General features: G+C 41.3%; 1 protein-coding gene across 11 annotated transcripts in view; it reads left to right on the forward strand.

Moving 5' to 3' along the window:
• The window catches only part of Gluclalpha (glycine receptor alpha 1), a 49,448-nt gene that overhangs the window by 3,633 nt on the left and 24,101 nt on the right, over positions 1-21,714 (forward strand). For 5 of the 11 annotated variants that reach the window (XM_083055279.1, XM_083055273.1, XM_083055272.1 and 2 more), the window contains 2 exons: positions 1,110-1,177; positions 2,086-2,234. In XM_083055279.1, the coding sequence (XP_082911405.1) occupies positions 1,119-1,177; positions 2,086-2,234 (208 nt within the window). In that variant the 5' untranslated portion in view covers positions 1,110-1,118. Of the gene's footprint in view, positions 1-165; positions 659-1,109; positions 1,178-2,085; positions 2,235-9,683; positions 9,752-16,211; positions 16,280-21,714 lie in introns of those variants that run through there. The other 6 variants (XM_083055282.1, XM_083055278.1, XM_083055275.1 and 3 more) reach the window with 3 other exon arrangements.

Below are 21,714 nucleotides of genomic sequence, written 5' to 3' on the forward strand. Positions count from 1 at the left end.
ACACCCTCGTAATTATCTGCGAATATTGTCGGCGCAGTTTCCGATCCGAGAGAAAGAGAGAGAGAGAGAGAACCCTGCCCGAAATAGACTCGACTATTGTGCGTAGAATCGCCGTGGTTGTGCACTCAATTTGTGCAACCGGCGCGCGGACACGTGGGTAGGATCTCTCTTCCGGACGGACAAATCGCTCGACAGAAAATCGCGCGTTCTTCCGACAAAATAAGCTGCGTGCGCGTATATCTTGGCAAGCGATACACGAGAGCACTCGAGTCACCGTCGAGGCGGCCGTCCAATTCCCTGCTCGACAACTGCTCGCGGACGGACAAAGGCGGAATAAAGATCTTGTTATCTCATCCGTGAACCGATGATACTCCCTCTCGGATTCGCGCCCGACCTCATCAGTCTGATCTCGGTGACGCGCGAACGAGGATCGCGCGACAATTTCTTCATCTTTTCTCCGCAAAGAGCCGCGATATATTCGTATATATTTAGAGCCTCTCCCTGCCTCGCATAATCAATTTAATCTCGCGAGACAGTAGATACTCTCGTGCGGTACGAGAGGCAAAGGAACACGCCGGTCTTGGCCGCGCTTTGATCCACACACACATACACACACGTTGCCTTAATTCGATCAATCTCCGGGAGTTGGTGAGACACGGTAAATGGAAGCGTTCTCTCTCTCTCTCCACTTTGTACATCAGCCTCGCGCCCTCGTCGAGCTTCCTCGCGTGCTGTATTAAATATCGCGCGCGCGCGCGCGCATGATATCGTAATTAAGTGAATTATATAGTTTGGAAACAACGCCAACTCGCGCGCGCGAGAGCTCCGAGAAAGTTGACGCGTATAATTGGCGGAGTAATGTAATTTTTCGACCGATCTCCGCGTCAAACGCGAGATATACACGTATACGTCGACTTTTGCTTGGGGTAAAACCAACGTCCGAGATATCAAGGGGTCGCGAGGGAGTGGATATGTAGATTGAATCTCGGGCGGGAGAGATATAACTTTAATCATCGCTAATGTGCGAGTTTCCGCGCGGGAATTTCTTCCGCAGAGTTTTTCGGAGGCTGACGTACATACATGTATATATGCATCTTGTTCGGTTGTAGGCCGGCGCGATGTGGCCTGGAGCTCTACCCTTCCTGGTGTTACTAGCGATCCTGCTGCATCCATCGAGGTAGGTTGTTTTGTCATCACACCCGATAATTTATAAACGATCGCTCGTACTTGAACCCTCGATATCGCTCACCTATATTCCGCCACGCGCGCGCGCGAGTCGCGTAAATTAATATAATGCAACAGTTTTTGGAACGTCGTCAAGATGACGCCGGTCTCGTGAGTGGTCTATCTATCGGTACCAATCGAAACATAATTCCTAGAAAGCGAGTTATGGCTCGTAAAGATGTGCATTATCGACACGTGCAGGATTATTGTTACGGCGCGTATAAACGTTTATACTTTAAGCTCAATGTTTTCGCTCGGCACGTTTCGGAATTTTGTACAAGTGGAAGTAAAAATGGAATCTATAAAATAATTTATATAGAGTTTGCAAAATAATTTATAAAATTGTTTATACAGGCTGTTTCTAAAACTATGTCAGAAATTTTAAGGGCGTATTCTAGGGGTTAAAATAAGAAAAAAAGTTCCTATAAACATGAGAATTAGAACCCCCCATATCTCCCCCTCAAAACCAGATAAAAGGTCACTATTAATTATTACGTTGTGCAAAATTTCAACCATCTGTCTCCGAGACTTGCAATACATTTTTCGATTTTTGCCCCCCAACTTTAGGGGGCCAGAACTCGGAGGGAAAGCATTTTTGGATCCATGTTTATGAGAACTTTTTTTTTTATTTTGACCTCTAGAACACGCCCTTAAAATCTCCGACATAGTTTTAGAAACATCCTGTATAAAGTTTCAAATATACATATATGTATCCTTCTGTAGACTGGCTGCGTTTTTTCGTATCGTCAATTTATTACTTTTGACGGTTGCGACATAGGGAGAGAGATTTCTATTTTTTCCCGGAAATTAGATTCCTAACATACTGACGATGTACCATACCGTTGCTGTATTTTTTTCCAGATGTACGCAGGCGCGTCAGGGGAGTCAGGGGAGTCAGGGGAATCGGGCTCAGATGAACTTCCGGGAGAAGGAGAAGGAGGTGCTCGACAACATCCTAGGACCAGGCCGATACGATGCGCGCATCCGGCCGAGCGGGGAGAACAGAACAGGTAAATACAGAGATTCTTGCGCTCCCTTACTTACTTACTCCCTCCGCCCATCCTCACCATATGTACCGTGTATAATTTTTATATCGAAACACACTTGCGGCGAGAAATCAGCCGAAAAGTGTGAATGTAGGATATGATATATATGGAGAAAACGAAGAAAAGAGAAAAGAAAAAAAAAACGGGGTGAGAGACGGAGAGATAATGTACACATATTACATACAAGGTTCGGCGAGAGGGGTTGAGCTCCCCTCCCCCTACCCCCCCTTTTGGTCGAGCGCGGAAAATTGAACGCGCGATGTAACTCGCCTTCGTCGTCGCGCTTGATGCGCGTCTATTGACAATACGTGATATATATAATAAGCGAGCGAGAGACGAATTGTGCGCGAGCATTTTCCGCACGTCTTTATAGTAGGAGTGAATGCATACCCGAGCGGCGGCGAGAAATTTCTTCATAAACTTCGCGAATACGAATATACGGCAGACCGGTTCCGGTTCGGAGATCGGCCTTCGAATCTTCTCGAGACCACCGTGACTATTCGCAATATTATTGTTGCGCTCTTGGAATTGTCACATATTGTTCCTTTTCTTAATGTATACGAACCTCTCTTGTATTAATGCTTTGGTAAAATGTGCTAGTAGATTGGGAGAATTGGCATCATCCATCGGTGCAGACATTTTAGATATAATTTTAAAAAAAATAATTATATATACATATATATATTAATATTTATATTTATATTTATATTATATTTATATAATTATAATATAAATATATTATATAATATATTTTATATAATATATATTTATTATATTGTAATAAATATATATTATAATATAAATATATTATATATTATATATAATAAAATTTTAATATTCTCTTATATTAAATATATATATTTTATATATATATTAGGATATTACTGACACGTTATAATACATATCGTACAATTTTTCAACATGTACCACATCGTACAGACATCAAAGTACAAATTGATCCGAGTTTTAATAAAAAAAAAAAGAAAAAAAAAGAGAGAAAGATGAATCTCACAGTGATGATCGCATTTTACGCGATAAAGTAAAGATTTCGCAAATTCCCCCGAGTATCCTCGAGCAACGTACGCGAAAGCGATGCGCAATTCGTCTTCCAATCTCCTCCACATTACGGGCAAGGTGTATCGATTTTTCTTTTTCTTTTTTTTCCTCCCTTTTTTTTGCGATGTGGCAATTTCGAGTCCCAAACGGAATCCCCCGCCGATATCGATCGTCGTCGACTGCATCGCGATAAATATCGCGATTCCCGTAGTCAGCGGGTCGAGTGGAAGGCAAGTCGTTCGTTCGTTCAGCACGATAGATAAACGAAGCCAAGTAGAAACGAGGATGTTGCCTCGTATCAACGAGAGCGAGACGACGACGATTGCTTTGGTCCAGCCGCGTTTATCGTAGCCTAAATCGATTAACTTCTCTCAAGTGGGTTGCACACGGCCAAGTACAACGGTGTAGCCAAGATAAACTAATTGAATATCGATGTGTGTATATATATATGACGGCGGAAGTTATCTGCGCTCTGGCGCTTTTACGAAATCGCCCGTACTTGTTTTCAACGTTCCTCCGCGAAGGTCCAAGATCGATTTAAGAATCATTTAGCGCTCTGCCAAAGACAGTCTTTCAGTGATAAAAAAAAAGCATCTTTTTTTCTCTCAGATTTTTATCTTACAAAGTACGCGCGATGAAACGTTTACGTCTACATCTGTGTATTTAAAGACTAAATAATGAGACGCGACGACACTTTTATCAGTACCTACTTACAATTTATTATAGAATTCTGTTTATAAAACAGAAAGTAATTGCATCGTAAGAAATTGTGACAGGTGTACAATTATATAATTTACACGAATGTTTGGAGAGATATTTGTTGCCGAGTTTATCGCGAGGAAATCGCGAATGGAATTCTATCCTCGTTGTTAGGAGGCATAAAAGAGTAATTGAATAAATCGCACACACCGAGAGCCCCGATCACGTGTCGCAGTAAAACGGACGAATGCGACCAGAATATTCCCCAGGCGCGCATTGCGTGCCTCTTCACACATTATACAGGGTGTCTCCGATTTTAATCGACTATCGCGAAAAACTTTTTTATTTTTAATTGTGTAACGTGTCAAACAAAAATTGATTGATTCGAAGGGAGTCAGAAGAAGTGCTACTGACTTTTTTCTTGAGGGCACTTTTCAAGGTCATTTGAAGGTCATTTATGTTTTTTTAAACCAACTAGCAGCTATATACTTTTTCTTATAAAACAATTATGTGTTTTTTTCATACCAATTGATTCTTTTCATTATTTTATGCATAAAAGTATTAAGGTAAGATCGTCGAAAAATGAATATAAAAATATCTCATGAATTATTCATTCTTTGGCTATTTTATCCTAGCTTTTTATGTCAAAAATTGCGAGAAATTGATTTATATAAAAAAATATAGTGGTTCCAAAAAGTGGTTTAAAAAAAGACATAAATGACCTTTCAAAAGCGCCCTTTAGAAAAAAATCAGTCTGTCATTTTTTGGTCCCCTTCAAACCAAACAACTTTTGTTTGAAATATTTTGTTGTGATCAAAAATAAAAAAGTTTTTCGGGGCGATCAATTAAAATGGGACATATATATATCGCGTTAACTTGTAGGAGAGAAGGGGTACGCTTTGTGCGATTTCTTCATTCTGTTTAAAGACGTGTCGCGCGGTAATAAAGTGTTTTTAATCACCCGTCCCACGCGAGTCTTTAAAGGCATTTTTGCATGTCGCGACTGTTCGAATATATATATATATATATATATATATATATATATATGTACACACATTATATATTTATATACATATATGAATATATTATATATATATATATATTTCGAACAGAGCGGCGACGCTTTAAACATCGGATCGCGTGCCTTGATAAACGCGACGCTCGTTAATTTTATCGTCCGAGTATTAGCCGTGAATGCGCGCCGCCGAGGGTGAGTTTTTGCCCGGCCGGGAAGGGTAGAAATTCATGGCGCTTCGTGCTCGGCCGCCACTTGGCCGGCTTGAACGGCAAAAAAAAAAAAAAAGAGAAAAAGAAAGAAAGAAGGTGCCGTCAAGATTGCACGCAACGAGATTAACGCCACGGAGAGGATATTACGATACGTCGCTGCTGCCGAGTAGAGAGAGAGGAGCCGTTCTGATTTGCCTCTCCGGGCAGTAATTCGGAGATAGTCGATTATTGCACCCCTCGATCGATCGCGCATTCGTAATTTCGCCCCGTCCGTAATCAACGGCCCGTTTATCGCCGATGACGTCGCGCGACGCGGAGTTAATCGATCATGGGGGATGGTAAACGCCGCGTAGGTGATGACGCATTCAAGTCCGGCGTCACATCTCTCGATCGTCCATCCTCTTTCGATCGATCGAGACGAGAGGGAGAATATCTTTTCATCAATATTCTCGCTCTCTCATATTCGATATTTGATGAGAATGACGAATTGAAAATTTTATAACATGTCTATATGTATGCAAATCTTTTCTCTACAATTTTCTTTTTTTTAATATACACTCGTATAATATAGGTATATTATTATGTATTCACGACGTAGGATATTATACATCATAAATTAATAACCTGTTAATGGTGCTCTGCTCAGATTAGTGAAAAAAAAATCGTATCTGCGGCTGATGAACTTTCCAGATCCGGAAACTGGATACTGGAGCAAGAAAATGTTAATGTCAGGTATATGTATATACGACGTTTTTATCTAAAGGTATATCTAAAGGGACGGAAATTAGGTAGGTCGAAAATTATGCGTTTCCATGAATCTTTGGGAGCGCTGGGCAATGATAGATCTGTAATTTATGGGTCTGCGGATCTGTATTTGCGCTCGGACTACAATTACCTGTAACACGTTACAGTGTATGTAACGGTGTAATGAATGGCGCCAATATCGATCAAACACACTATTTTGCTTCGCATTGTGTGTCCGTCGGCGTCGTTGATTTATATTACAATCTTGATGAACTGTTGTCGTTCAATCTTTCGCCCAATGTCTTGCGTTACTTAGACCTTCTCTCGCGAGATATCCGGCTCGAGCTATTGCATTAGGGGGCGGATAACTGCTCACGATTGATCATGTGCCGGCAAGTAAGAAAAGAAAAATTACACGCAGAGGCATTTTACATACTCTCCTGGTCTCCTAATCGCGCGAGGGTAATAATTAATCTCGCGACTTGGACGAACTTCTCCCGAGAAAGAAATAAGCAACGCTCAATCTTCTTTCGGGAAAGACGTATACAAAGTGACTCAAGGTTTTACACATCTGCTACACGTAATTCTTTAATTAAACTCGAACCTCGATTGGATCGAACAAATTTTTTTATTCGCCCTTTTTTCTCTCTCAATATTTTAATATATTTTTTTTAAAATACACGCGGGGACATTTTATATACCTACTTTTAGTTTAAGACATCTGTATTAAACACATTTTGTTTTTAATCTAAAAAAAAAAAAAAAAAAAAAGGAAACTTTGATCGCGATAAGTCTCGTTGCATAATGTATTAAATGCACGTGTGTTTGCTAACTGCTGTACTTTGTACATACACGAAACTCGATCCCCTTTCTCAAATAGATCGCGAGAATATATATCGCTCTTCGTACATAGCTTGTCCCCGACATGTTTTCGCGATTGTACGAAAATGGTAATATTTCTCCTCGGCTCGTCTTACGGAAATTAAAGTATAGTGTATGAAAATATTGTTATTACACCGCTAGTTGTCGTCTCTAGTTTAAGATAAAATCGAGTCTGGGATGAAGACAATGGCGGGCCGCTGCATTAGGGAGAACATTACAATTACACGTACACGTCCTTTGTGGTTGGCACGTTAACTACAATCTTACGCGCGAGTCTCTCGTCTTCCGTCTGTGTGCAAAGCAAAACCTGGACCGAATACCAACTGTATTGTATACGATGTAACGAGCGTAAGTGACTTGAGGAAGATTCATAACTGGCATATATAGAAGAAGAGAAGATATACGAGCGTGCGAGCTCTGCGTGGAACTGCAGATATTCCAGTGCCGAATATTATAAACTACACCAGGTAATTAATCACGCTAGTCTGTTGCACGGTTAAACTCGCTCCGAATGATGGAAGGAATTCGTCTTTTCAATCAAATCTATATAAAGTTTGATCTAGATACGCCAGTCATGCAATTATAAATATATATGGAAATATATATATATATATATATATATATATATATATTATATGAATAAATGTCAAGGAAACAGACAAATATTCTCGGGCGCGAATAAAATTTTGCATCGGAGGTAAAAATAATAAATAAAGATTGAATCGCTCTAAACGAGCCATCAGAGACGGCCATATTACTTGGTAATTAAATGAAAACTTTCGCGTAAAATTGCGCGTTTTACTTGTATATGTGTTATTTGCCAATTAAAGCTTTACAGAACGGAAAATTGAGGAAAATTTTAGCATGTTTGCTAGCGCTAAATTAAAAATAAATATAACACACACACGCGCGTATAAATAATTTTTTTTTATAGAAAAAAAAAAAAATCTCGATACTGTTATCTCTTTTACATCGAAATACTAATATTTTTATTTATACTTAATTTTATTTTCGGAATTGCATATGAATATTAGCCTGCTTCTATAATAAAGAGTGACGAGACAGCGAGTGCCTTCTGAACAGACGAATAAGAAGAGACAAGTGGCAACACGCAGCAAATATTAACCGAATCAAAATAAAATCTGTCGAGATTGATATACGTACGTGCAATGTACATATTTACACTCGTGTTTACATTACGGCTCGATCGTCGTTCTGCGATCGAAAGTTAAGCGGGCGAAGCGTGAGAGAACGTCTGTCGGAGCAGGTGTTGACACATACACACACACGTAACGGAAAGAGATCCGCGTGTGGATACGATATCGAGAAACAGAGAGAGGAAGGATCATAGAGTGAGAGAGAGTGAGAGAGAGAGAGAGAGAGAGAGCGAGCGAGAGAAACGCACAGACATACACGCAGCATTGATTTGGCTGGTGTCCCTGGCTCGCGATCGGCATGTGCCATCCGATGCAGTTATGGGATTCATCCGCGGCCGGATTTGGCAGGCCGCGACCGGATTTCGCGTTGGACACCCGTCACGCCAAAACGTCCGCGGGGAGACGAGGAGAAACGTCGTCGACGACGACGACGACGACGACGACGACGACGACGACGACGTTATCATATACATATAGACGACCCGAGGCAGAGAGTCCTGGCCTGGCCTGATGGGAAGAGGCAGACGCAGCCATACACACACATATTGTGCGTCGCAGAGAGTTAAGTCAGGCGCATCGACGATAATTATCGCGCTTCGCGACGACCTTCGCCCTTTGCAACGAGCACCTTTGCCACGACACGACATACGCACGCGTATACCAACGCTTGACACGCAAAATTATCTCGAGCGAGCGCACACACGAGTTGAGAGACTGGCGCGAAATAACCGGAAGAGGGCTTTAACGCTCCGCGAACTCACCGAACTATATCTCGTTCTCTGCACATTCGAGTCTTTTACTTAGATATTCTTTTCACACACGCTTTTGACAATGTGTGCGTCCTGCACAATTAAATTCGATTTGATAATTAGATTATTCGATGCTATTAGATGACACAAATACACGTATCACGGTATATGCGCACCCCGCACCTTTCACCGGGCACTCTGTCATGGAAAAACAATTCTTATTCGAGAGACGTTAAGGCTTATACGTATATTGCTTCAGATTAAATCCTCACGCGAGAACGATTCAGGTATGTAATTCACGTGAGTCACGATCCCGCAATTTGTTATCGCGTTTAAATTAAACGAAACAGGACTTTTACACAATTTTCCTCGACGGCGCTGTTCCAACTTTTCGCGATAAATGGTTTCTAGTCTCTTTTTTTTTTCCCCCTTCCTTTTCATAATACTTTGTGCGTCAATCTCTTTTCATGACTCGACAGATTTTTCGTATCTCAAATTCTTGAGGAGACGTCCCTCTCCCTTTTTCCCTCCCCTAAATACGTGATTCCCGTGTTAATGTCCGGAGTCGGTTGACGAGGAAAATCGAGGTAAAGTTCTCCTTCGAGAATAATCATCCTTCGATCGCGACAAATAAGCCCGCGACCCGAATCTCAACACCGAGTTCGACGACATAACGGGCCGAAACACACTTGCTCGCTCACTTTGATTATTCCGCGCCTATACATACATAATTTTCCCTTTCTAATCGACCCTGTGACTCGACGGGATCGCTTTTAAATAATAGCCGAGAACGCGGTAAAAAAAAAAAAAACGATAATATCGGGCACATTCCAGTAGAGTATGTAAGCCACCAGAAATGCTGACTCACTAAAAGGGAGCTGTATTGTTTTTGCCCTTAGATGGGCCGGCCATTGTCCGGGTAAACCTGTTTGTGCGAAGCATTGCGACAATTAGTGACATCAAGATGGTAAGTATATATATACGCTAATCAAGCCAAGCCTTTTGAAAAACCGCAACCGGCCGCAACTCGCCGTTTCTTCTCTTGTCGAGACGCGGTTAACCCCCCGCTCTATTCCCCCCCGCCCCTTTTTTCCCCTTTTTTATTTTGTCTCTGTCACTTTGCAAAAACGCAGTAGGCGCAAAAGTAGGTTTAGGCGGTCTTGGTCTCGTATAATCGAACAGAGTGTGTGTGTGTGAGAGAAAGAGAGAGAGGGAGAGAACGCGAGAGATCTCAGAGAGCGAAAGAGAGAGAGAGAGAAAGAGAATCCAACAGCAACCGGAGGCGGCGACGAGCTCGATACTTCCTCGGAGAGACCAGACAGGTCGGCAAAAGCGTTAGCAACAACACACGCAACGTAGTAGGGAGCAGCAACGTAGCAGAGTACCGGTCAGCAAAGCATCTTGCCCTCCTTAACACACCCGCGCTCTTTTGCACTCCGGCCCTCGGGCCACAGTTCTCCTCCCCTGGCCTCCTCGCCATCCTCGCGTTGCTAGCCGCCTTCTGCTAGCTAGCAACCTCCTCCTCCTCCTCCCGTGGGAGAAGAACACCACGTCTACACAATCACGACCACCGCATCATCCACCGTCACCTTTGACCAAAGCGCCCGAGAAAATCCAGCCCAGAAACTCTAGCACTCTATAGCATATAGACGCAGGCATGTGGCATTCCAGCTTATTTGCGTATGTTAGTTACGTCGCATTGGGTACTGGGGACGGACCATCGGACGGACGATGACGTGGAGGCGGCCGGATATGAGAAAGAGCGACACACCTAACCCGAGCCGCGCGGACGGAGAAATTCGAGGGGTGCAATTACACTCGGACCTCGCGCGGCGACGTATATATATTATATATACGTGTATATAATATATAATATAATACATATATATATATACATATAACACAACACACGACGGGGATGATATCGCTCTCTATTTCGGGGTTCGCTCATAACGCGGCCGCTATTAATCCTCTCCGACCGCTACGTGCCTCGATCTCCGAGTAACGTAATTACTAACGGGAGAGAAGAAGGATTTTCTCTCTCTCTCCCCCTCCGTCTTCTTCCTGCCCCAAAGGTAATCTTATTTCTCGTCATTGCGGAACGGAGCGTTATTGTGAGTTCCGAGTGTAACGCGGAATCCCCGAGACGACACGCGCTTTCTTTCCGAGAAAGTTCTCTTCTCGAGAGACACTTGAGGAATGTGTGAAAGGCTATATACACACAGGACGTCGAGACTCAAGGCACGTCTGTCAGGCTTTTATGTCAGGCTCACAGTCAGGGCGAAAGAAAAAAAAAAAAAAAAAAGAAAAAACTTTGAAAACACGTTTCCTTCGACGCAATGCTCGCAATGGACGCTCAACGCGATTTCGCGGAGGGACGATCGGCCGGCCCGTTGCACTTTGTGTCGAGAGACCGCGGAGCGAAACTTGTGTTTCACCTGGGTAACGAGATTACACGTATATATACCACCGTACCGTCGCCATCCGCTCGGCCACCGAAAGTGCACGTCGAGAAGTTACATCGGACGCGATCCGACACTCTCTCTATACGAGAGAGAGAGAGAGAGAGAGAGAGAGAGAGAGAGAGAGAGAGAGAGAGAGAGAGAGAGAGAGAGAGAGAGAGAGAGAGAGAGAGAGAGAGAGAAAGAGAGAGGAACGTGCTAGGCTTACCTTGCTCAGGGAGGCCTCTCTTCGTGTGTTCGAGTTCCTCTCGTGTAAAACGCACCGCTCTCGCCAGATCAAAGAGCGATTTCACCAGGGGACGATCGATCGGTCTGCGAGGCTTCAATTTCCATGACGGAATCATTCGAGGAGAGCGAACGTTACTTTGTTCGCGGCTATATATTCTTCTAAGAATTAATTTATTCGATAAACAAATTTTTTTATTATATTATGTACGCCGAAGACCGACCGATTGTTTGCTATAAAAATTTGCAAATAATGTCGCATATCAGATAAATGATGAGATTTTAAATCTAAACTGCAAAGAGCAGCAGGTTGCCGACTGTCAAAATACACAGAGAGAATTTTCTCTTAGAAATTAGATCCCTGAAAATGATGTTATTGAGACAATATGGTATAAAAAGAATTTTAAAATATATTTGATTAATTTTACCATACTTTTAATAAATTTTACTATACTTTTAGTAAAATTAATCAAACATATTTTATATTTTATTGTGATAAATAGTAATCAGAGAAATTCTCATAAAATTCTTTCCATACCAAATTGTCGCGAGATTACCATGATTTTTAGGGTAAATTCTAAGAGAAAATTCTCTCTGTGTATGTATGTATGTACATACAAGCGAATCGATCTTTTTTTTGCCAGTTGCTTTTTACAAGAGAATTTATTATCGAAACTTGGAGGGCACCGTTTAATCTCTACCGGACTCTTCGCGAAACTTATTAGTTATCGAGCAACGCAAGTATTGATACCGCCTGGGGATGATAACCAAAGGAAAATTTATGAAATTGACGAGTTTGATAGAAATCTCTGCAACTAATCGATATGTATTACATGTATATATATAAAAGTGTACAAATTATTTATTCTCTTTTCTATTTTATACAATTACAATTCAGATATTTTATATATAATAACAGGGTCGAATTATAAGTAATTTCCCACGCGGATAACAAGTATCTCAAATGTGATTCAATCTCATTAATAACTAATTTTCGAATTATTTATAGGAAATTGCGTATAATTTTCAGTATCATTAGCAAGATTGAGTCATTTCGGATATTCAGAAAGAGAAACAAGTCATTATCCGCGTAAAAAGTTATTATTTATGCATCGATCTCATGAATAGATAATATCAACCACTTTGTCAATAGGAGCATTTTTTTTAACAAGCGTTTTTGTCCCGCGAGGGATTTCAAATTCGAAACCTCTTTTTTACGTTCCGGATAGAGGAGCACGTTTCCCGTTCCACGTGGCGGGAGATGATTCGGGGATTTAAAAATAGTTGAAGTGGGTCGGCGCGCGATATATCGACAATAACGAGAGAGACCCGGACTTCCCCGACGAGCACCCCGCGTGTCCGACGTCTTGTCCTGGTTCATGTAGGGCGGAATGGTACGCAAACACTCTGTATGGCTCAGGACGATACGGCTGGCTCGTTCATGCTGCTGCGGACAGATTAAGACGATGACGTAACGCAAACGCGAGAAGCGTGCGCGCGCACGCGCGTTGACGTTCAAGCGCGCGGCTAAACGCTGATAATGACGCGAGCTGCTAATCGCTCTTCCGATAGCTGTCGATAGCGAAGCCCGCCGGGCTGTTTCGCCGACTACGTACAGGGGTTCCGATTGGAGTAAGACGCAATCCGATCACCGTGAAATTAGTTTCGATCGATCACCCCGAGAGAAGATGAAGAAGGCGCATAATATAAGCGGCCGGATTTTATTAATCCCCGTCTCTATAATTGACGCGCGTCAATTTCAGACCTTTCCTAAACGAGAACAGCTTCCGAGAGATATCATATGATTTCTATATATATTTATCATAGAGCTAGCTTGATCGCTTTCTCGAAATAACTAATGGAAAAGACATTCTTCTTCGCTCGCGCGAGAGATGGATCGATCGTCGACGAGCGATGTCGATGTGTATCCGCTTAAACAGGGATCGCGTGTTACTCCGACTCTCCATCTGCGTGTGTTGTATATATAACGTCCACGTGCGCCATATGACGCCTGGCATCGGTTTCTAACAGCGTCGAATGTCGCGCAACTTGGCGATTGATGCGAAGGCGTTTAACGCGTTGATGCGTTGTCGATGCGTCGTCGAGTTCTCGCCGTCCCTTAGAGTTAATTAATACACTTTCCAAACTCCTTGCGAAGCTCCGGAATCCCACCGCTTGACTTTACACGTGTGTCTATATTAATTTTTTTTGTGTAATTAACGTTGAAAGGATAACCAAGGTGTGTCGTGTCTCGCTTCAACAACTAATCTGACCATGCTGACGGCGACATGGAAATTTCGCTCGATAATATCTCGCGCGAGTGCAGGAGACAGGGGTGGGATTTTAGTAGTGTCCGACCAAAGATTCGGTTTCGGTTACGGCCAGTTTCGGCCAAAAAATGGCCGAACTTTCGGCTGCCGCCGAAACTACGTTCATCGCGATGATAACTAATATAAACCTATACGAATATATTATTATAAAGTGCATTTTTTTATTTCGATATCTTACTTTTTAGTCACGTTATGAAAAATTAAAGTTAGGAACTACTTTTTCAGGAACATCTCGTATGAGAAGTAGTTGTCAATTTTAATTTTTAATAACATGGCTAAAAAAAATAAATATCGAAATAAAAAAATTCATTTTATAGGGAATGAGCAATACATTCATGATATCCAATCAGAATTTCCCGATAACCGATTTTACAAAAAAAATCTTAAATATCGCAAAAAAGCCAACTGACAAAAATTGGCTTTGACATCGTTTTCAGCATTCAAAAATCTATAAGAAACACATTGTTTGGAAATAATGAAACAAAATATTTTTTGTAAACTAGTGTAATCTAAGCCCTAGCATATCTGGATTCTGGAAACGAAATTTTAAACAATGATTTTGATTTATCATTTGTATTTTTGATCATATCAATATTTACTAAACTTAATTAGAAAAAAGTTTTGGTTTCGGCATCAAAATCTAGTTTCGGTCGGACACTAGATTCTAGGTTCCGAGCAAAGAAAAATCTCCCATGCGAATATCTTTTTTTTTCCTTCATTTTTTATTCGTAAATCTGCGCAGCGCGCCATTTTCTATTTTTTCGCGTTCTCGGGGTGGGATTTTCGCGAAAGAAGAACGATGATGATCGAAATTCGCGCGCCGGCCGGGCAAACGAAGTTTCGACGCTCCCCCGCGGCATGAATATTTTCATCGGTTTTTGCATCTCTCAATTTTGCTCTGTATTTCCGAAGTTTCGCGAGGTTTTTACCCTTTGGGGAATTTTTGCAAGATAAATCGGTACACTCACATACACACATATATACAGTGTGAGTATATCATCCGCTGTCGGATCGCAAAGTTGAAGCAGATCCGATCCAGAGATCGGTTATTAATTCGACATTGACGTGAGACAGATGCGTCGTCAGATGTGTCCCGGCGACGACGACGACGACGACGACGACGACGACGACGATGGCGGCTGTCATCGATTTTTCATCGCGTTTCCGCTTATCCGATCCTTGATATTTTAACCGCTCGATTGTGCCGCGTCGCGCGCGCAATTTATTTAACTTCCGTTGATCCGTATCTCGTGATTCGCGTCGTCCCGCTTGTATCGATTATCCTCGCACGAGAGAGACGCGCCGGTTATTACCTATCTACCTACCCCAACCGTCCCCATCTACCCCTATCAACGGACAGCGCGTCGATTCCTCCTGCGCGAGTAAACAAGGGAGAGCACCAGAGAGACAGAGAGAGAGAGAGGGAGAGAGGGAGAGAGAGAGAGAGAGAGAGAATTCGTTTCGCGGTATCGCGCGACCGATATTCCGCAAATTCCACGGAATAACGCTCGCGCGTTCCTGTGCGTCATACATTATTTCCGCGCCCGGCGATTCTTCCGACGACGATGACGACGACGGTGACCGATTTTCGTGTCCCCTGCGTAAAAATCCGATAAATCAAGTTAGGGCGGCGAAAAGCGAGGAAATGGAAGAAAAAAGACCGAGAGAGATCGATCTATCGAGAGATCTAGGAATCCCGCTGTGAATTTTTTTTCCCTAACGTAATGAAAGAGCTCTGTACTTCACTTTGGGGGTTAATGCCGACGTTTTTAACGACGGAGAAATTAAAAGCGAAAAGGAACCTTTATAAGCCAATTTCTTTATTATTTCTGCTGGAAATACATGTGAATTATGTGAGAAGCGCGAATTATCGAGCGTGAAACGGTTACTAAAACAGTATATGCTTTCCACTTAGGGCAAGGTTTATTGGCGCGTTTGAAAATCACGGCGAAAAACGTTTTCGCTGTATCAGCGACGTTTACGTTTTAACGACGATAAGCGCACTGGGGAAAACGGGTGTTAAAGCCGATTCGTTCGATCGGAGCAAGGAGATGCGACGAATAAGTCGAAAGAAAAAAAAAAAAAAGAGAGAGAAGGAAACGAGGTGGAAGCGACGCAAAAGTTACGGAAGATGGGACGGATAAATGAACTCTTCTGAATGAAAAATAATAAATAAATAAATAATATATATCTATATAAATTTCGAAAGCACACTAGTAAGACGAGTCTCGAATATATAAGCTAACATTAAGCACATCTCACAACATCATCGTCAAATGTCGCGCAGGTGGTTGAAAGGGACTAAAATTTCTCTCATCATACCACACACACGCACACATCTCTATCTCTCGATGTATCTGACTGCTGCTCAGCGATTGATTAATTTTGTTTGTTCTGTTTGCCATGTTAGATGGGCCCGCGGTTGTCCGCGTCAACATATTTGTTCGAAGTATCTCAAAAATAGATGACGTTACCATGGTAAGTTGAAAAAAAAAAAGAAAAAAAAAGAATGCAACGCCCCAACGTGATCACAGACACACACATGTGCCTCCTTTTTTGTCTATCGTATACACACACACTAGTACATACATGCATACATACCTATAATGCTGGGTGTTACTACGTTATACTATACCATATGTATCAGCGCATATATTACCTACCTAAGGAAGCTCTCTCTGTGCAAACTGTACATCGACGTAACGCACGTCGGCGCACAAACGCGCACGTCAGAACACACGAATGCGTGCGTGAGTGCGTTCTTCGGATGCCTCGTGCGCTGCGGGGATGTATAACGATCACATACAAAGACACGACGCACGAGGATCCCGTCGCTGTCCACTGATAACTCGACAATGGACCTCGTCTTTGACGAATTTGGGATCGACTTTTTTGGGCGAGTCACTAGAAAAATGAAGAGACGGTAAAGTAATGACGCAAAATTATGATATTGAAATTTTTCGATGGAAACTCGAGAAGGTGGAAAATTTCGGGGATTACTTCTTATTTCTTACTTTCTCGGTAGAGCCAGTTTCACCATCTCCTGTCAACTTAATTGGCTGATTAAATTTAAGAATTGCCAACTGCACAGACATCTTATTACAAATGTGGATAAAGTTGATCAGTTCTAAGTTTTGCAATTGGCAATTTTTAAACTTAATCGGTCGATTAAGTAAGATAATCGGTGAAACTGGTTCTATATCCACCGATAGCGATGGGAGACACTTGTGCGTGACATAAACACACACACACACGTTAATTTACTTGTTTATCATTAAGTCGCTGTATAGTATCCTCCTTAATGCCCTTTTTGATCTCACGATGTATAGAAACGACACACACATTTTCAATCTCTCTACTTCTCTGTGTCTCTCTTCTCCTCCTCCGTGCTAAACACCAAGCAAAACACCCGTTGCGTATCTCGAGGCCCGCTCTCGTGGCTCTTTTGTAACTTCTCACCTCTACCGTCATGTTCTCTCTCTCTACGTTAAGCAAGTATCTATTCTGTATCTGTCTATGAATGAGCTGGGACTTACGAATAGCACGACGCTCCCACACTCTCCCGCCTTCGCCTCCGTCGATATTAAACGCGATACTAAACGCATGGCTGGCGAGAGGAGGCACTTTCGAGCAAAATTCAGATCGCACGAGAATGAAGGGAGATGATAATGGAATGCGATACTAACTCGACTAACTAAATTCTACAGACACAAATTCTGCGCCACATGTGTAAATCGTATTTTTAGACCTATTATTTTTAAGGCTCCTGCATACTCGATTGCCAAGTCCGTAAAATTTGTACGACAGCGCCACATTTGGCAAAACTATAAACTATAAAGCGTGAAAATGACGTAAATTATTCTTGCGACTTACAGCGTCATTTATCATTTTAGTGCAGTGTTTCTATTTTTAAAATAATTGTTATAGTGTTAAAATATACCGAAGACTCTCATTTTGTTATAATTTAATATGTAAAAGCAAATATTTATTTCATTTCGATACCTGTCAAACAGCGGGTTTTCGTCCTTGATTAGGCTCAATTCAATTCGACATATACAATGTTATTTATTGCTTACCCAAATAAAAGGAGAGTTTTCGGTATATTTTACAAGTCGGTTCTATCGGTTACAAACCCTATTTTATTGAAAAACATTTTTATTTTACCGTAAGTCGCAAGAATTTTCATGGTATATTTTCTCGCTTCTGACGTCATCAATTCAAGATGGCTGCAGTGAGTATGCAGGAGCCTTAAAGAATTTAAAGATTGCAGAGTGTGTGAACAGCTGATTGGAGCAACCTTGCGTGAAAATTTCCGTTTTAATGTTTTTTATGGAGGAAAACAGAATTATTTTATCATATTTTATTTTTATATCTATCAGATTGATTCGAATTTTGTTTTTCTCATTCTGGCGCAATCTCAACTTTCCCCAGACGAATATTCGTATCCATTCGATCTTTCTTACTTAGCGTCGTGCTGTGCGTAATTACGAGATTCCATTAGAGTATATAGTATCGCTCACCCGCTGTTGTGTGGTAGATGATTTGATGGAGTTTCGTCTCTTTTTGACTTGTTCCGATTATGTTTATTCGCGTTGGGTCTTTAACGCCAAGTATATATATATCTATATACATACACACGCTGCCTCGCAATACAGCAGACACACACATATATGACACATTTACATACGTTTATTGGCGCGTTCTTTCTATCTTTCTCCTCTTTTCTCTCTCTTTCTTTCTCTTTCTCTCTCTCTTATCTACCATTTATTTACTTCCACACACACACACACACACACACACACACACATTTCTTTTCTTCCTGCTCTCTTTCTCTTTTTTGCAATATTATAATGACACACACATATACACGTGTACATACATACATTATCGGATACCGATGTACTGATTTACTCATTGATCTTTTACTGCACCGTGCGATAACCAACACACTCGCTAAGGCATTTCTCGTGCTGCTATATACAAAACTCTGCGGTAGTGTGCAACCTTTTTTATCTCTCATTCTTGATAATGACTTTTTTTCTTATTGCTAACACACAGAAAACGTATATCTCTGTATGCTGTACCTGTTAAGCCCATCTATATGAAAATGAAACACCTCGTGCGATGTATTTACCTTCGCTGGCAACGAGGGGGAAACGATCTCTCGGCTCGAAAAAGCTTTCTTGTAATCGTTGCGGGGAAAAGGCGAAAGCGCAATTCACGTCGGCAGAGCGTAATCACTAGCGCGAATCAACGGCTAATGCAATCGCGATTTAATTGCGAGGATCAAATTTTCAAGAGCTGCTCATTGCTCGCGCGAGCCACAAGATTTACATTCAACACACATTTCTCATTTCTCTCTCTTCGTTAACGGACATCATGTAGATTAACGTTAACGTGTGTACTACATCGTAGAGAGTAGGTGTACATATACCTATATATGTATGTATGTACGTAGGATACAGACTTTCCTTCGCTGCGTATCAGAAGAGAGAGTGAAAAGGTGAACGAAAGGAGATTAAAAAGTCGGAATTTTCAACGTGAAACGAAATTTTGTCGCACCTATTTTTTTCTTTAAAAAAAATATATATAGCCTCGCGCTTCTGTTCTCTCGCAGTCTATACAGGGTGTAACTGAATATGTATAAAGCACACCATCAGATTCTCTGGTCAATTTGGAGACGATCATCATTTTTTGCATGTTCCCAATTTTTGTCATCATATATCTTTGCAATAAACTAACTATAAGCTAAGTAAATTCTACACAGAGAGTATTTTCTTTTAGAATTCACCCTGAAAATCATGGTAATCGTGGCACAATAATTAATTTTAATTAATTTTGCTGTGCAGTTTAGTAAAATTAATCAACCATGTTTTATATTTTATTTTGATGGATATTATTATTTTTATTATGATAAATATTAATAAAAAAATTCTCATAAAATTCTTTCCATACCATACTGTTCCACGATTACCATGATTTTTAGAGTAAATTCTAAGAGAAAATTCTCTCAGTGTACCTGAAATTACCTTAGTAGAAGAAGTAGTTTTGTCAATATTTTAACTCTACAAAGTTTAGTTTGCGAGAAGCCTTTCTTTTTCAATTATTGATGGAAAAATCATCTCCAAATTGGCCAGAGAATCTGATGATGTGCTCCATATATGTTTTTTTTTTTTTTTTTTTTTTCCAGTTACACCCTGTATAAGCACAAGCGACGTCACAAGTCAGTATATACCCTTAGAATAATTTCGTAAACCGTGACGTGCGCGAATACCTTCATCTGACGGAAAATAACTGGAGGATTACCGAGAACAAGAGCGCGTCTTTCGGCGGAAACGGTGGCGCGACATTGTGCTGTCGCGGCAACAGCGGGATTAACCGCGAATTGCCAATTGCGACGACGACGACGACGACGACGACGATGATGACGTACGTACATCGTCGTCGTCGTAGTCGTCGTTAGAGAAGGAGGAGGAGGAGGAGGCAGCGTAATTAGACAGGCCTGGTACCAATCAATTATACGTGGGAGCGACGACTACGACTACGACGACGTGAAAGGCGACTTTGTCGCGGTTTTCTCGTTATAGAGTTGCAATTACCAACGCGCGCGTTTCAAGCCGGGTTCCACTTTGAGTCGCTTGTTCGTTTACCGATCGATCCCCCGTGATTAACCAACGTTACAGACCGCTATTCAAATATTCACACGCTAAGTGCGAGAAAAGATGATGACGCTTAAGGATTTATCAGACACCACCGAGTCCCCCCCCCTCTCTCTCTCTCTCTCTCTCTCTCTCTCTCTCTCTCTCTCTCTCTCTCTCTCTCTCTCTCTCTGTCTGTCTCTCTCTCGTGTAACTGCCGTTTGAGTAATTTATTCAGTGGTCGATACTTGGCGTATGCATTATTGAGGATAGCAGTTCCATTAGTTCGATCCTCTAAAATACACACGCGCTTCGTACATGACGATACTGCATATATTTATATTGCTGTGAGAGCTCAAGATGACCAAAATTCCAATCGCGCTATCGATTCGATCGCTAATCTGCGGGTAGCTTTTTCTTCATCGCGCGTCGTTAGGCTTAATCGCGATCTGCGATTTATATCTTTCCAGTTAATTGGCCCTTTTCTCATCAGTGGTACTTGAATGTTGCCCCTCGTGAAGCCCACTTGATCGGCGTCGATGTTCTTGTCACTTATCGCGCGGCATATATGGCTGAGGAATAGATATTAGATACGAGATAATATGATAAAAATATACGGGAGAGATAGAAAAAGAGAGAAAGAGAGATATTGGTTGGAGAAAATGAAATAGAGAGACTCTTTAATATAACATCATAATAAGAAAAGGTTAATTAGCACCAGAGTACACAAATGTAAGCGCGCAACTGTTTATGATAATTGTTGAGATAACAAGAAATCACACAAAAATCAATGTAATTGTGCTACTGAAAAAATATCTGATGAATGGGATCAAAATATACCCGGTGCGCTCTTACGATACATTTTGTTATCTCAACCATTGTGTCATAAATATTTATGTGCTTACATCTCTGCGCTATAATTGGCTCCTTCGATGTTATTGCGAGGAAATATAGAACTTTGCGACACAGTTGTTTATCGTAACCATCGTAAGCAACAGCAAAATTATTCTTGGAAGCTTATTGCATTCCATTTTAAGTGTATTTAATTAGTTACGCGTATCAGCAGGGACATTAACTTGATTCTCTAATGAGACTTTAAAGTAGCATACTGCATCTCCTTTCTTATACTATTTAATTTTGCGTGTGGTAAATTATAATTTAAAGTTTTAAAAAATTATATGCACTTAGAGCTCTCAGAAAAAAAATAGCATTCCATGTAAAGTGAGTTCCACTTTTATTGCAAAAAAACGATCTTCTTTTTCATTTTTAACAGCT

The sequence above is a fragment of the Prenolepis imparis genome, unplaced genomic scaffold (genome assembly GCF_030444845.1).
Source record: "Prenolepis imparis isolate NDT839.2.m4 unplaced genomic scaffold, iyPreImpa1.0 SCAF_15, whole genome shotgun sequence".
NCBI lineage: Eukaryota > Metazoa > Arthropoda > Insecta > Hymenoptera > Formicidae > Prenolepis > Prenolepis imparis.